The sequence below is a fragment of the Neolamprologus brichardi genome, chromosome 4 (assembly GCF_056152115.1).
Source record: "Neolamprologus brichardi isolate AB-2024 chromosome 4, ASM5615211v1, whole genome shotgun sequence".
Lineage (NCBI taxonomy): Eukaryota > Metazoa > Chordata > Actinopteri > Cichliformes > Cichlidae > Neolamprologus > Neolamprologus brichardi.
The window spans coordinates 394120-411394 of NC_142107.1; the positions used below are offsets into that span (position 1 = coordinate 394120).

General features: G+C 40.8%; 1 protein-coding gene across 1 annotated transcript; it reads left to right on the forward strand.

Annotated features, from left to right (window-relative positions):
• Positions 1 to 4077: 4077 nt before the first annotated feature.
• Positions 4078 to 12403, forward strand: atp5mc1 (ATP synthase membrane subunit c locus 1). Its single transcript, XM_006805009.3, has 5 exons — positions 4078 to 4219; positions 5483 to 5530; positions 6014 to 6094; positions 6798 to 6976; positions 12002 to 12403. Exons 2-5 carry the CDS (start codon positions 5492 to 5494, stop codon positions 12114 to 12116), a joined length of 414 nt encoding a protein of 137 aa, XP_006805072.1. The 5' UTR covers positions 4078 to 4219; positions 5483 to 5491; the 3' UTR covers positions 12117 to 12403.
• The last annotated feature ends 4872 nt before the right edge of the window (positions 12404 to 17275 follow it).

Below are 17275 nucleotides of genomic sequence, written 5' to 3' on the forward strand. Positions count from 1 at the left end.
CAAAGGATTAGACATAAATGACCACAAATTAATAATAAGTCAGCTTGCTGATGATACAATAATCTTTCTAAAAAATAAAGAACAAATTCCATTGGCCTTAGATACAATAAAGGTCTTTTCTGATGCTTCTGGACTACGCCTGAACCTGGACAAATGTGAACTCATGAGTATCCACAATTGTTCTCACTCTTTTTTGTACAATATACCTGTCAAAAATGAAATCAAATATCTTGGAATCTGGATTACTAAATGCATAGCTGATAGTGAAGAAAAGAATATTCAGAATACAATTGACAAATGCAAAAAAAACCTCTAAACCATTGGCTACAGAGAGATTTAACGTTGTTCGGCAGGATAATGTTGACCAAGGTTGAATCTTTGTCCAGATTAATCTATCCAGCTTATTCCCTAGCCATCCCACCAAGAATTATAAAAGACGTCAATAAGGTGAATTTTAATTTCATATGGAAAAATAAACATCATTATATCAGTAAACGGGACTTGATAAAAGACTATGAAGAGGGGGGTTTAAAAGCAATCGATTTTGAAATAATGAATGGCATTTTAAAGATTAATTGGCTCTGATCTTTCTTAAAAAATGATAATGAGATCTGGTTCTTGATACCATCTCTTATTTTCAACAAAGTTGGGGGGATCCAATTCCTTTTAGTGTGTGATTTTGAAATTTGTAAACTACCCATAAAACTTTCCAAATTTCATCAACAAGTTTTGTTAAATTGGAAATTAATGTTTAAACATAACTTTAGTCCCCACAACGTTCCACTGTGGAATAATAGGGTGATATTGAATCGGGGGAAATCTATGTTTGTGGAAGAATGGATGACAAAACAAATTTGGTCTGTGGCACATATAATGGATGAAAATGGAGATATACTTGAATTAAACAGGCTTAATGAGAAATATGACATGAGTTGCTCGCTCGAGCTCTATAAAAAGGTTTCGCAGAATATCCCAATAGTCCTTGTAAATATGATAAAGAACAATTTTTCAAATATACCGACTCCAAATTTACATAAAATTTAACTAGATGGTCTTGACTTGGTTAATGAAAAATGCAATAATCAGTTTTTGAGGAGGTATTTGGTTAACACCTTATATCCATGTAGGACAAAACATTCACTCATCTTTAAAGATTATAACAAATCTGAGATCTCGTTGATCAGAACCAAATATTTAAAATTTCCAATTCCCCCTAAATTTAAAGAAGTCCATTTTAGAACTACAAAAAATATTTACCCCTCCAATGAATTTTTGAGAGACAGATTTAAGTTTGTGTTAGACAACTGTTATATTTGTAAAACAACTTCGGAAACAACAGAGCACATGTTCTATGGGTGTGTGACAATCCAGGATTTGTGGAAATCTCTCCATGTCCTAATATTGTCCCAGTATGGAAATATTGATTTTTGGTCTTTTCAAAATACTCAAATTGGAGTAATCCTTAAGGATAAAAGTAGTGAATTTTTAGTTAACAATCTCATTATTATAACAAAGTATTACATTCATAAATGCCAATATGCTAAATCCCCCCCTTCATGGCCTGCTCTTAAAAACGAACTCTCCCTGTTCCGTAAATCTCTTAAGCTCATAAATAAGCCCCAAGCAATCAAATTGCATAGATTTTTAGAAGAGTTTGATTTTTCTTAGCCCCTTATTTAAGTTATGTGTCTTGTTTATGGAATCTCACTTTTAGAAATTTTATGATCCCCCTTGTCTCGTTTATTTCTGTTCCTTGTTTTTCATTCTTTTTTATTGTTATTTATTTATTTTTGTATTGGTTATTCATCTTTTTATATTATTATTATTATGTAGATGTGTGTGTATAGATGTGTGCGTATGCATGTGTATATGCATATATATATATATATATATATATATGCATATATATATGTGTCTATGTATATATATGTATGTATGTATGTATGTTTACTTTCAGTTATTGTCGATTTCATTGTGGTATACTAACTGCACTGTGGCAGTGATGTGTATTCCTCTGATTGGGAGAAAAGAAAAAGGAGGTGTGATTCTGTTCTGAATGATTCAATATGTCGCTTGTCTCTTTGAGATTGTCATTGTTCTATTGTTCTATTGTTCTAAATAAAGTTCATGAAAAAAAAAAAATACAGAGATACTTCCGGGTCACGTGTCAAAGAAGTTTCCTAAGCAAAATGGACGAATAGAACGCACTTTTTTTTTTTAACTTTATGAAGATGAAGTATACAAAACAACAGAACATGAACACAAAAAGCCAGGGGTAAAAGAAAAAGGTAACAATTATAAGAATACACGCAAAAATTCACATACATATATTGTTTTGAGAGCACGAACAGAACGCACTGTCGCTACCCGATCCGTACAGGTGTTGTGCCAAAGTAGGTATCCCCGACAGAATTTGTTTCCCCTGTGCTGGGAGCATTAAGAAGTATTGATGTTTTCATTTTGTGAAAAAGTGAAAAATTAGTATCGTTACATTACCATTCAGTTTGAGGGTTACAACAGAAAATTATATATTTATTGCTCACGGGTATCAGATGGGATTATTTTTAACAAACCATTAACGTTTTGGCTGATAAATATTTTTATATTTTTATTCTCCTATAACTTTACTATATAAAGAGCTAAATCCTCCAAAGTTTCGGGAGTAATGCGTCATTATAAGAAGTGTTTGTAAACTAAAAATCAACAATGTGGGATACTATTTGTCCGTGATTTGGACAGTCCAGCGTGTGCTCCCGACGCAGGGGAAACAAATTCTGTCGGGGATACCTACTTTGGCAAAACACCGGAAACCCGATCGGTACCCCGCATGCGCAAATCTTACGTCACTTCCTCTCTTTGACACGGTTAGCGCCCAGTCAGTGTTGCCAACTTAGCGACTTTGTCGCTATATTTAGCGAGTTTTCAGACCCCCATAGCGACTCTTTTTCTAAAAAGCGACTAGCGACAAATCTGGCGACTTTTTCTGGTGTTATTGGAGACTTATTTATGACGACTTTTTGACGTGAAAACGCGTATCGCTCTTACTCTCAACAAGCAGCGGTGCTGCCGTGGGCGCCTCACCCGTGCCAAAGCGCTCACGGGTGGAGGATAGTCCTCCCCCAGCTGCTATCAGGGCAGGAGACGTTCACACCTGTGCGTCCGAACTGCAAATGACTCGCGCATGAGCGAAGCACCTGCTCCCGCACTGACTGTAACACAGTCAGTTCTTCTTTTACTGTTAGGCTTTTTTGTGGATCACAAGGTTTAAAACTACTTATAAACACACACTCTCACACACACAAAGTAACTCCACCAGAGTGCCAATTTCGGGTCACTTTTGCCGGTGTTGTGCCAAAGTAGGTATCCCCGACAGAATTTGTTTCCCCTGTGCTGGGAGCATTAAGAAGTACTGATGTTTTCATTTTGTGAAAAAGTGAAAAATTAGTATCGTTACATTACCATTCAGTTTGAGGGTTACAACAGAAAATTATATATTTATTGCTCACGGGTATCAGATGGGATTATTTTTAACAAACCTTTAACGTTTTGGCTGATAACTATTTTTATTCTCCTATAACTTTACTATATAAAGAGCTAAATCCTCCAAAGTTTCAGGAGTAATGCGTCATAATAAGAAGTGTTTGTGAACGAAAAATCAGCAATGTGGGATACTGTTTGTCCGTGTTTTACACAGGGGGAACAAATTGTGGCAGGATCAGCCTGATATTATTTGTATCCCACTATAACTTCGTTGTATAAAGAGCTAACATCTAAAAAATGTCAGGAGTAGTTAGTCATTATAAGAAGTGTTTGTAAACTAAAAATCAACAATGTGGGATACTATTTGTCCGTGATTTGGACAGTCCAGCGTGTGCTCCCGACGCAGGGGAAACAAATTCTGTCGGGGATACCTAATTTGGCACAACACCGGCAATATTGTCCAGTAAAATAATAAAGTTTCCTTTGATCCCACCTTCTTAAAAGTAACGGCCAGTCACAGCATTGGTAGTTCAACAAAGCTCTATCTGATAGGCTAGCTAGCCTGACAAGCTGGGTCAGTTATGAATGAAGAGTGGATGTTTCTGACCAATGAGCGTTTAGGACGTAGACGCTAAGCTTATAAATGACAAGGTGACGGTTTAACGCGTCCTGCCTTTTTTGACTGCAGCTGTGCACAAGACCAACTAATTCAGGACTCTCTGAAATCTGTATCTAACCGGTAATATTTGCCTGTATTACTTCATACACTTTGTCTCTACTCAGTTAAGGCGTTTTATTATTTTTTTTCTGGCATTTAAATGGCGTAGTATATCTGATGTTCGCATGTCTAATTGTTAGTGGTGGCATTGGATTGCTAGCATGCTAGGACGTTTAGTGAATCATGTGGTTCTGATGAATGACAGAATTGTATTTTTTAGCTGCATTCATATACGTGAACTTAGGCTAGTATTAAGATGAAGAGTCAATTTTTCTGTGGTTGTTGCTTCACCACTCATGCAACGGGTCCTATGCCGGGCTTACCGCGGACAAGCTACCATGACAGGAAGCTAAACGTAAAGTGTCTGACAGTCTGGGCCTGCCGAGCTTTGAATCAGTACGCGCATGGAAGGACGCCGCTGTGGACACGACTGGTGTCACATAACCTTTTGTCACTGCATTGCAGCCTAGCTTGAAATGGTTTAGTGTCGTGCGCCGTGCTTGTCGTCTTGGCCTTATGTGCCTGCATGCTGTCCACTTTTGACCTTCAGGGCTGTGTACTAAGTAGCTTAGCTCCGGTGCTGCTCTAGGACAATAATTCAACCACCCTGAGACCCCTGTCTAAGCAGGGGACTTAAAGGATTGAAACTAAGTTGTTGGTTTTTTCCCCTCAGTAAACTGGCCTTTAAAAATAAAAAAAATTACAGCTCTGTTGACAGTAAGTAGAAATGTCCTGAATTGTCTCAAAGCCGTTCATTGTGCAATGTAAGTGGACATCTATCATCCTGATAGTAAGCATTCAAATTGGATTAGATGAGGTGCATCAGGCAACAGCAGGCCCTGTTGCTTGACATCACGGTTTTTGCTATCATACCCGTCCTGTATTTGAAATGGCTCTTCCTTTTATTAAAATTTTTTTTTAAAAATTACAAGATCAATTTTGCACATGGAAACTATCCACAGTATGTCTTTCAAGATGTGCAAGTAAAAGGGTGCAGAACTGGGATCTCTACCTTGTCAGTTCTTGGGGTTTTTATTCTTTGAAACAAATATGAACATTGTTAAATCCCATCTTTCCCCAAAAAATGTTTATCCACTTTCCCACATCACCATGACTGTTGTATATCCAAATTAATTGTGGATTGCCTAAATGCATACCTGCCAAGTTTTTGAAGGTCACTTCTGCCTTCTCTAACTGAAGATACTGTGTCACCTTGGACTGAATCCTTCTCACTATCTAGAAATGAATGTGTCAGAACACTAACTTTAAAATTTTTCTCTCCAGATTTCAGCCATGTATCTCTGCACCAAGTTTGTCACTTCTCCTGCTGTGGTATGTTGCCTGATAACGTGATAGTTAAATCATCATGTTCTTCATTAATTCATGTTTTAATTGTTTGCAGAGTTTGGGGCGAAACATAAACCGTTCAAGTTTCAATTGGTTTTATTTTCATGCAAAGACTTATCAGTTACTGGGAATGTTTTACCACAGGGATGTGAAAGCAGTGTTAACTTAATAATATGATCCAATCATGCAGCTTGAACAGTGGCATTGCCAGCTAGAAACCTTTAACGGCATCTTGATGTACAGTGCAAAACTCACTGTGCCAACTGGGTTGGGCGATTTGCTTCATAGTCCAGTCATGCTGTTGCGTGTTGATGTTCACGCCAAAATATAACACTTGTGCTGTTTTGAAAATGCTGTGAAGAGCTTTAAATTAAACACAAATATATTCATTATCACTTAACCCGGTGCTTGGTTCTTCTCTTGGTTGCTCAGATTGTTTACTTGTAATGTGTTTTGGTCTGCTTACAGCTGCGTGGGGGTTCCAGAGTCCTGACACGGCCAGTCACAGTTTCTCTCTTCAACAGACCTGAAGGCACAGTGGAGCAACAGGTCAATACTCTCACTGAATCACTGCACTGTTCACTTGCAACATGTTAAATCAGTACTGTGATGTGCTTATGGGATGAGTGACATGACTCAAAACTGATTTAATAGTTTTACGCTGAGTGGTGGTTTCCAAAAGTAATTTCAAGGATCTTGTTTAGATGCAATCAGTTTGTTAGTTAAAGGCTGCAAATGTTTCAAATTGTTAATGTAATACTCATAAACTTTCAAAAGAAATGTCATAACAGATTAGAAAGTTGCAATAATAAGCTTAATTTGCCAATATTGAGAACTTTTAGTGTAACTTCATTACGTTGTTGCTTTCCTCATAAAGAGGACATTGACAATGGGACCTAATCGAGTAAAAGTTCTATAGCACTTTAACATAAAGTGCCTCACAATAAAACACATGTACAAAAAGTTAACCAAACGGAAGTCTATAATGGGGACTTGGCGTGCAGTACGTCCGAAATTGATCTAATTGGGTACTAGTGTAATGGTGGCTATGTGGCTCCGTTCTTCTGCCCTACACACTAGGCGTTGGATGGTCTGTGGTGAAACCCTCCTGTCTTGCAACTGAGGAGTTGAATCAACTTCTGCAAATATATCAACCATACAAAGTTATTGTAATGGTAAATTTACCATTGCAGTAGATTTGGACCTGCTGTCTCATGGCTAATGGCATGCATTTTCTTTTGTCTTCACCCAGGCCCTGTTGCCAGTCAGCCAATCTGCAGTCCTGACCCGCTCCTTCCAGACCAGCGCCATTTCCTGTGATATTGACACTGCTGCAAAGTTCATTGGTGCTGGTGCTGCCACAGTTGGTGTGGCTGGTTCTGGAGCTGGAATCGGAACAGTGTTTGGCAGCCTTATCATAGGCTATGCCAGGTAATGTTTTTATGCATCAGCTTGAAGGGTTGCATAGTTGTTTTGGAGGGGAGACTACCAGTAGTGTCTGTTTTAAAACTTCATAAATTTGAAGACTTGAAAGCTGGTCAAGCTGTCATCAGTTCCTTATTTGCATCAACAGACATTGGAAGAGTCATTTTAAGCATCTGACCAATGCTCTGTCTTCTATACATCTATAGCAACATATGAATGCTTCATTTCTCTCACTAAAATGAGCAGCAACACATACTATTAATGGCTGATTGCTTCAAGCCATTGAATAAAACTAATAATGGACAGAAAAGGCTGGCTTGCTAAATTCTCTTTAATAACCCTTGTGTTGTCCTTGGGTCATTTTTGTCCTCTAAAGAAATCGTTTGCTATCAAAAATGTGTTTTTATTAATCAAATGGTCTGAAAATTGAAGTTATTCATTACTATGCTATGCATGATTGGAATAAATTTTAAGTAATTTGATTTATTTATGGGGTTTTTATTGGATTTTATAACACCTGTGGTCCTTGTGGACAAAAATGACCCCAAAGTACGAAGTGTTGCAATACTGAAATACAAGATGTGTCAGAGGACTACAGATCTTCCATTTCAATTATGATGAAGACAAAGAATCAAGCAAGAAAGAAGAGTCAGCTGAGACAGAGGAATATTTGCAGTAATGTGAGGAAACATTGATCTGGTCTTCTATCCTTCCCAATGACAGACGATGCATGACTCTCTCATGTGCCACAGAGAAAGACAATCTACCACGGTCCAAGCACATATGTCAGGTCCCATACTCCTTGAGTTGCTTTTCTACTTGAGTACTGAAAGCATTATATACAGTGTATTCTGCTTGTATTATGCTTTTTAACGTTCACATGCCAATAGATGCATCAGAGACCCAGTTGGAGTTCAGTAACTTGCCCAAGGACACCTTGGTAAGAACTCCAGACTAGATCACACAGATTGAACCAATTAGCAGAGGACCTGCTCTATAGCCAACTCAATGACAAAAAAGGAGGGACAACAAGAGAGGAAGAAAAATGGATCGAATGCAGCTGTAGGCATATGTGGGTATGTTGATTCTTACTGCCGTGCATCCAGTAGAGTCACTACGGCCAGTTTATGACATCCTGAGTCTGGTAGAGAAGTTTTCATACTGACACAAGATTAATCATAGAAGCACAAAAAGGTTATAATTTCTTGATAAAGACAATAGATGATCATCGTTCATGACACAAACGTGCCCCCGTTTGAGGTGTATGGAACAAGTAGGTGTTTCACCTGCTGTGATGTGAGATCCTGGTACTGATGTGACTGTATGAGCACCAAGTCCCCTTCAGAGGACTCTGTCCATTCCAACAGAACATCCCAAGTAACTAATTATGAGATAAAAACATGGGCAGTATGTGATGCCAGATCCAGCTGTACATGGAACATGCTAGTGTACAATGGCAAACAGTCTGTCCTGCAGTCAGGACACGCGAGTTGTTCCTAACATTGCAGGCCTGCAACTGCAGAAAAGAATGCTGTCCATGATGGGACCAGTGCAGAGGAATAAACATGAGCTTCCTCCTGCACTGGTGTCAAATATGGACACGCCTTTGTTCTCATGAAAGTTTGCCTTCACTCAGACCCATGCCCTGGTGTCCTACCATGCCAAAATGTAGAAAACTGTCAGGTAATGAGTTGGAATAAAGTTGAATAAAACCTTGAAACACAGAGATGGATGATATTTTATACTTATTGCTTTATAAACAGTCAAAGCAAACAGGGTCATTTTTGAGCCCAGAGGACAACAGATGTAGTAGTTTAAAAATAGCTTTCTAAATTAACTTTGACATAAACCCGTCTGTGATAATCTGTTAAAGCAACAGACTCTGGTTGTGAAACGATAATCACAATAACTGATGATTTAATTTATTTTTTACCCGAAAACAAAAAAATCATTTTTATGAGGTTTTTATCAGACTTAAATTTGAAATGGAATAAAAGAAATTGTATCAAAATGTTTGAATTAAGTTTTAATTAAAAGTGGGGGGTAAAATCATTAAGTATTATTAAGTATCAATCAAACCAGATGGGGACATTTTTGTCCCCTGAGGACCACAGGTGTGATTATGTGCTGCCATCCATCCATCAATCTTCATCCGCTTTATCAGAGGCCGGGTCGCGGGGCAGCAGCCTAAGCAAAGAGGCCCAGACCTCCCTCTCCCCAGCCACCTCCTCCAGCTTATCCGGGGGAACACCAAGGCGTTCCCAGGCCAGCCGAGAGATATAATCTCTCCAGCGTGTCCTGGGTCTGCCCCGGGGCCTCCTCCCGGTGGGGCATGCCTGGAACACCTCACCCAGGAGGCGCCCAGGGGGCATCCTTGTCAGATGCCTGAACCACCTCAGCTGGCTCCTTTCAATGTGGAGCAGCAGCGGCTCTACTCTGAGCCCCTCCCGGATGGCCGAACTTCTCACCCTGTCTCTAAGGGAGAGGCCAGCCACCCTTCGGAGGAAGCTCATTTCCGCCACTTGTATCCGCGATCTCGTTCTTTCGGTCACTACCCACAGCTCATGGCCATAGGTGAGGGTAGGGACGTAGATCGACCGGTAAATTGAGAGCTTCGCTTTTACACTCAGCTCCCTCTTCACCAGGACGGACCGGTGCAGCGTCCGCATTACTGCAGCTGCAGCCCCAATCCATCTGTCGATCTCCAGCTCCCTTTTCCCATCACTCGCGAACAAGACCCCAAGATACTTGAACTCCTCCACTTGGGGCAGGAACTCATCCCCGACCCGGAGTGGGCACTCCACCCTTTTCCGGCTGAGAACCATGGCCTCAGATTTGGAGGTGCTGATCCTCATTCCCGCTGCTTCACACTCGGCTGCGAACCGCTCCAGTGAGAGCTGGAGGCCCTCACCCGATGAAGCCAACAGAACCACATCATCCGCAAAAATCAGAGATGAGATTCTGAGGCCACCAAAGCGAAAGCCCTCCGCCACTTGGCTGCGCCTAGAATTCCTGTCCATAAATATTATGAACAGAACCGGTGACAAAGGGCAGCCCTGGCGGAACCCATCACCCACCGGGAACGAGTCCGACTTATTGCCGGCAATGCGAACCAAGCTCTTGCAACGGTTGTATAGGGATCGAATGGCCCGAAGCAATGGGCCAGGCACCCCATACTCCCACAGGACACCCCGAGGGACACGGTTGAATGCCTTCTCCAAGTCCACAAAACACATGTAGACTGGTTGTGCAAACTCCCATGCACCCTCAAGTATCCTCGAGAGGATAAAGAGCTGGTACAGTGTTCCGTGACCAGGACTAAAACCGCATTGTTCCTCCTCGACTAGCGAACAAACTCTCCTTTCCAGCACCCTGGCATAGACTTTCCCAGGGAGGTTGAGGAGTGTGATTTTCCCCCTGTAGTTGGAACACACCCTCCGGTCCCCCTTCTTAAAGATGGGGACCACCACCCCGGTCTGCCAGTCCACGGGTACTGCCCCTGATCTCCACGCAACATTGCAGAGGCGTGTCAACCAGGACAGCCCTACAACGTCCAGAGCCTTCAGGAACTCGGGGCGGACCTCATCCACACCAGGGGCTCTGCCACCAAGGAGTTTAACTGCCTCAGTGACCTCGCCCCCGGAAATTGGCGGGTCATTCCTCTCATCCCCAGACTCTGCTTCCTCCTTGGAAGGCGTGTCAGTGGGATTAAGGAGGTCCTCAAAGTATTCCTTCCACCGCCTGAAAATTTTCTCAGTCGAAGTCAGTAGCGCTCCGCCAGCACTATACACAGTGCAGGTACAGCACCGCTTTCCCCTCCTGAGACACCTGACGGTTTGCCAGAATCTCTTCGAAGTCTTCGAAGTCCGAAAGTCTTTTTCCATGGCCTCTCCTCCCCAAGCCGCATTCCGCTTGGCCTGTCGGTACCTGTCAGCTGCCTCCAAAGTCCCACAGGCTAACCAAGCCTGATAGGACTCCTCCTTCAGCCTGGTGGCTCCCTTCACCTCTGGTGTCCACCATTTGGTTCGGGGATTACCACCACAACAGGCACCAACCACCTTGCGACCGCAGCTCAATGCAGCAGCTTCGGCAATGGAGACGCTGAACATGGTCCATTCGGACTCAATGTCCCCAGTCTCCCTCGGAATGCTGTTGAAGCTCTGCCGGAGGTGTGCGTTGAAGATCTCGCAGACTGGGGCCTCTGCTAGACGTTCCCAGCACACCCTCACTACGCGTTTAGGTGCACCAGGTCTGTCCAGCGTCCTCCCCCGCCACCTGATCCAACTCACCACTAGGTGGTGATCAGTTGACAGCTCAGCCCCTCTCTTTACCCGAGTGTCCAGAACATATGGTTGCAGGTCTGGTGATACGATTACAAAATTGATCATCGACCTACGGCCTAGAGCGTCCTGGTGCCACGTGCACTTATGGACACTTTTATGTTTGAACAAGGTGTTCGTTATGACCAAACTGATTAGCACAGAAGTCCAATAACAAAGCACAAATCGGGTTCAGATCAGGGAGGCCGTTCCTCCCAATCACGCCCCTCCAGGTCTTGCTGTCGTTACCCACGTGAGCATTGAAGTCTCCCAGCAGGACAACAGTCTCCAGGTGGAGCACCTTCCACCTTTTTGTCTTGTAGGTAGGCTATGTGTATACACTTCCACCAGGATTAACTACATTACTGCAGTCGTTAACATTAAATGCAGGAAGAAAAGCTAAAAGTGGCATACTAACACAATCCCCAACTAGACTTTGAGATGTGTCAATGTGAAATTAATGGTCCATTTTATTATAACAGTAAAACCCCTGAAAATTCCATAAATAACCATAAGCTCTTAGGCCAAAATCTGTCAGAAATGTTGCAAAGAGTGTAACTGGTACATTTCTTGTTATAGATGATGAGACTTTGTGCTAAAATTGGTACTACAGGTCTGTTGTTCGAGGGGGTGTAAAAGTGACCTACATGTATTTAGTTGTAATGGAACAGAATCTGAATGTATCCTTGTACATGTCTGCTCTCCTTCACAGGAACCCTTCCCTGAAGCAGCAGCTCTTCTCCTACGCCATCCTAGGCTTTGCTCTATCTGAGGCTATGGGCCTCTTCTGTCTGATGGTGGCATTCCTAATTCTGTTTGCCATGTAAACCTGGAAATGCACCCAATACCTCCTTCACTTCAACCCCTTGTTCTCCACTTCCCTGCTTTGTCACTACCTTCCTTCCAAGGGGAAGAGGGCTTTCTCAGAACCAGAACTCTGAACAAGCTCCCAGGCCATTCCAATCAACAGAAAATATTAAAGGAAAATATTTACAACTGAGGTTGAGCCTGAAGTCTAACATTTTTATGTTCCTACAGTTATTTGTTTTTGATATAAGGCTTCATTTGGTGGGGGAGGGACACTGTCCTTCAAAAATAAATGGGTTTAATCTAATATTGCTAAGAGTGTCAGCTCTTTATAGGATGGATGATGCCCTGTCATGCAGGATTTGTTTGCATTTCATGTCTTTCATCAGCAGCACACAACTTTCAAAGAGCTGTCTGCAGTACATGGGTCAAAGTGTTTAATTTCATACCACTTTATTAGGCTCTTGACACATTATGACCATATAGGGAAGAAAAGGTAAAATATTTTTTTAAAACGAAACGACATATAAAATAAAAATGGAAATCACTGACTAAGCAGGAGTCCATACAGCCATGATGCAGCCCATTAGAGCAACGCTAGATTGAAAATGACATGAATGCTTAAACAGTTGTCAAATCATGTCACATCCTGTCCTTACTGAGTGGAGGTTCTGGTTTACATCTGCCAATTTCCAGTGCCTTTCCCTTCTCAACATCTCATTATGGTATGAAAGAAGGCACATGGTTTAAGTTGGAACCAACTTTGTACGATCAACTTCTTAATTATAAACCCCTCATGGTAAGATTCTATGGAATGCCAGGTCTTCCATAATTAATTAATTAAATACACCATTAAATAATTAAATATGGCAATAATTAATTAAAATTAGAAATAAATTACATAAATATTTACGACACATTTAATTAATTATTGACACATTTAATTAATTATTGACATATTTAATTAATTATTACCACATTTAAATAATTATTTAATGGTGTATTTAATAATTCATTTTGGCACAGTTGACTCCTTCAGGTCTCACCATGAAATAATTTTATCTGTCAGCCTCACCTATCAAACGAAGTGGGCGGGGTTATCGCTGCCATGCAGCTTCTCTAACATTTGATTGGTTGCCGTGCAAAGTAAGGCAAGACAGGTCAATCCTAGATAATCGATTGCTTGTGTCGACTTGGTATCCCAGAATGCATTTCAAATCACAGGCAGCAATGGTGGTGGTGTAGTTTTAATAATAGTGTTTTAGCCGCGAATGTCTGGTCAGGTTGTCAACATAGAACATGTTTGCAAAAGTGCTCAGATGTTTTCAGAGATTTCACTCGATCTGCTAACAGTCAGCTGACAGAGTGCATCGAGCTCACAGCCCCGGTGTTTCAGCTTAACTGTTTATTGTGTGTGTTTGTTTGTTTGTTTGTTTTTGTTTTTTTTTGGGGGGGGGGCTACGTTAACCGGTTTGTTTAGATATTCCACTCTCTGTGTTCCACATGTTGCATTCGCAGATTCTCATTTTCACCGAACGATCGTCTCTTTCCACCTGCTCTTGTGTCTCTGTGCTTCTGTAACATAAAGAACGAGCTGACGTGTTTCTCACGACACCAGCGATCAGCTCAACAGGCCCTCAGTTTACCTGCATGCATCCTCCTCCTCCTCCTCACCTGTCAGCGGTTGTTTAACACCTGCTGCTAATTCAAGAAACACGTCCACGTTACCTGGTGATAGTCACAGTTTAACTGGGCAGCCGGTGCACAATATAATGCAATGTCAGCACATTTTTCTGCACAAGATAAGTAAATATAGTTGTTTTTTTTTTCCCGAGCGCAGAGCTGCTGGAGCTTGTTTCCCAACAGAGCACTTTATAGGCGAACCCACTTTATCAGCGGCTGATGTCCAATCACCGGCACACAGCTTTGAAACCTCAGCTGAGTTTTAGCTCTCAGTGTTTAAACGCTGGACTTAATTCACTCAGGTTTTGTCTGTCGGGTCACGTTTACTTTGCTGTTTTATTTACAACTGAGCAAATCAGTTTGGCTGAGGTTAACGTTACGTTTCATAACTGCACAGTTTTACAGACGTTTAATGGTTCACTGGCACATGTGTTAGACTGAACCATTCGCTTTTCTTTATCTGGTGTGTTTTGGATTTAACAGTGAATTTTGAGAGTAAACTGACTTATAAAATGTTTTATACAAAGAGGAAAGAGAAGGCGCATTTCCACCGAGAGGAGCAGAGTTTGCAACAGCTGTTCATCATGGAGACTGCAACCTGGACAGAAATATTATATCATTTGTTTTTTAATAGTTATTCAACTGTATTCTAAGCAAAATGCAGAAAACACAGATCACGGACACCTGTTCAACCAATCACTTTCATTCCACTTTCATCTGAGACAAACTGACGGTTCATCTCTGTTACAGTGTTGCATTAGACTGCTATATTTTTGTGTTCTTTATGCTGTAGATTTTCACGTCTCTGGAATAGTTGGCAGTAATAAGGATGATTTTCTGTAAAATCATATTGATATGAGCCGTGACATATTCGTAGATGACCGTTAGATTAGTCAGCTGGGAAACTCTGTGTTAACTCATAGAGCTGAAGATATCGTGGATATGCTGACCTCGCTCTGTGGTGTACAGGTCCGTTTACCCTCATGATTAATATTCACAATAAAAATATTAGCCAAACATCATGAAGTCTGTATGTGTTTCATAGTGTCGAACAACCTTTGTACAGTTAAAGCCAGCAGTTACTACATGACGGAAACACCAACGTTATTTCTTTTATGCGTTTATACGCAGGTCATGCTGATTACTGAACAAAAACCCAAAGATCAGCTGTTAATCGAATTTATTTGCTCTCTCTCCTCCTTAAACATGTTTTTAATGTTAGTAATAATTTAGAATTGGCGACTGAAACACGTAGGACACATAAGAACATCAGGAAATAAAACCCCGATAAATATAACCTCAGTAAAAGAAGTCAGTGTCAGCGGGGGTTATTACAGCTGTGTACCGGGGCCTGAGCTTTGTCGGTGGTAATAACAGCTTGATTGCTTGCAAGGCGAGCGGGTCTATCCCACGCTTTGCCGTGAGACTGGGCAGACATCTCCGAAAGCACTTTTGCAAAGAGGCTGTATCTTGACAAACTGACCAGACACATGAAGACTGAACCACTACATTCTCAGCTAAAAAAATATTAAAACGGTATTTGGTGACACACAAACAGGGTTTTTCAAAGTTCAGTTCTGTTAGTTTCCACATGCTGGTTGTTGTGTGCTAAAAACAATGGCCACCAGGCCAAAGCAATGGTTTTGACTCGATCAGCGTTAGCCCCGCCCCCTGAGTTTGATGGGTGAGGTTGACAGATAAAATTATTTCATGGTGAGACCTGAAGGAGTCAACTGTGCCAAAATGAATTAATTAAATACACCATTAAATAATTATTTAAATGTGGCAATAATTAATTGAAATGTGAAATAAATAAATAATTAATTAAATGTGTCATTAATTAATTAAATATGTCAATAATTAATTAAATGTGTCAAAAATGTATTAATTACATGTGTTGTAAATATTTATGTAATTAATTATTTCCGATTTTAATTACTTATTGCCACATTTAATTAATTATTTAATGGTGTATTTAATTAATTCATTATGGCAGTCCTGGCGTTCCATAAGATTCCCTCAGCAACCCTTAAATGTATCAAATTTTAAGATTTAATGCAAGTTTTCTTGAACTTTAAGCACAGTCAGCTCTTTCGTGATTTGAACCACTGTAGCTATTTGCATCAGTGATTCAAAAGGAGTTTGTTATACAACAGTGTCATTACATTTCATCCATCTCAGTCCTTAAAGTCTGACTACCAAATGTGAGTGGCCCTATCAGATAAAATTATGCCAACCTGGAAAGTTGAGTACATAGTTACTAAATAAGGAAAATTCAAACAAAATGCATAATCTCAGAATTTTACGTTCTCAATCACCTAGTAAAATAAAAGGTGAATATTTTACTTGTCTATGGCAGCTTTATTTCATTAGCTTATGGTGTTTAAAAGAAGTGAGGCAACCCAAAAAATTATGAGTCGTTCAACTTTTAAATGAATGTACTAGCAATAACCTGCCCTGTGGACAGAAATAACTGAAAAGGCAAGGCAGTCCTTTACCTCAAGGGAATGAACGGCAACACTTGCCATTTCCATCGACTATTTGTGGACTTGTATGTCAATCGTGCTCGCACTATATTGTCAAAAATATTCACTTACCCATCCAAATCATTGAACTCGGGCGTATAAAGTCAAGCATGCGGGCTGCTACAAACATTTGTCAAAGAATGGGTTGCTCTCACAAGCACAGTTGATTCCACCATGGTACCGTGATAGGACACCTCCGGTGCCACAATTCGGTGTGATATTTCTTTGTTACTAATTATTCTGGAGTTAACCGTTGGTTGCATTGTAACAAAGTGGAAGCCATTGAGAACAACAGGAACTCTGCCACAAAGTGGTAGGCCACACAAAAATAGCAGAGTCAGTGGAAGCTTAGGCATCTAGTGTGCAGAGGTCACCAACTTTCTGTAGAATCAATAGCTGCAGACCTCCAAACTTAATTTGGCCTTCAGATGGATCAAGAACCGTGCATAGGGAGTGTGAAATCAGTATTTTAAAGTAGGCTATGTTATACCCATAGTCAAGGTAGATGAGTTATGTTAAACAGCTGTAGAACATAAATGTATTCCTTAGTCTAGGATGTGTGCAAAATATGTAACTTAGTTTCCTTATATTTTTAGGTTAAAGAATATGACCCCCTTTGCAGTATATTATTATAGTATGATTAGACCTAATGTCTCAGTATATTTTGTTAGTAGGATAGACAAAAGTTCAAGTATATCTCTGGGGATTAAAAGAATGTGACCATCCTTTGGGTTCTGTTAGACAAGTGGGCACCACCATTTATCTGCTGGGAATGTTTTACGCTGTTTTCTTGTCATGTCAGACTGCTTAAATCATTCTCTGAGAAGGTTGCGTGCGAAGGACCTTGGTAATGGCAAAAGCAGACAACATTCTGTGCCCCCACCTTTGTAGGGGGTAGAAAGACAGGGAGCCCGAGGTCATAACTTAGGCTCCACAACAGATAAGAGAGTGTGAATGTTTAGGTTTACGAC

What these genes read in the sequence shown, in the direction of transcription:
- atp5mc1 (XM_006805009.3), top strand. Translation starts at nt 5,492, where the DNA reads ATGTATCTCTGCACCAAGTTTGTCACTTCTCCTGCTGTG. An exon ending in TTGTCACTTCTCCTGCTGTG is followed by an intron (nt 5,531 to 6,013) that starts GTATGTTGCCTG and finishes GTCTGCTTACAG; the next exon opens with CTGCGTGGGGGTTCCAGAGT. An exon ending in AAGGCACAGTGGAGCAACAG is followed by an intron (nt 6,095 to 6,797) that starts GTCAATACTCTC and finishes GTCTTCACCCAG; the next exon opens with GCCCTGTTGCCAGTCAGCCA.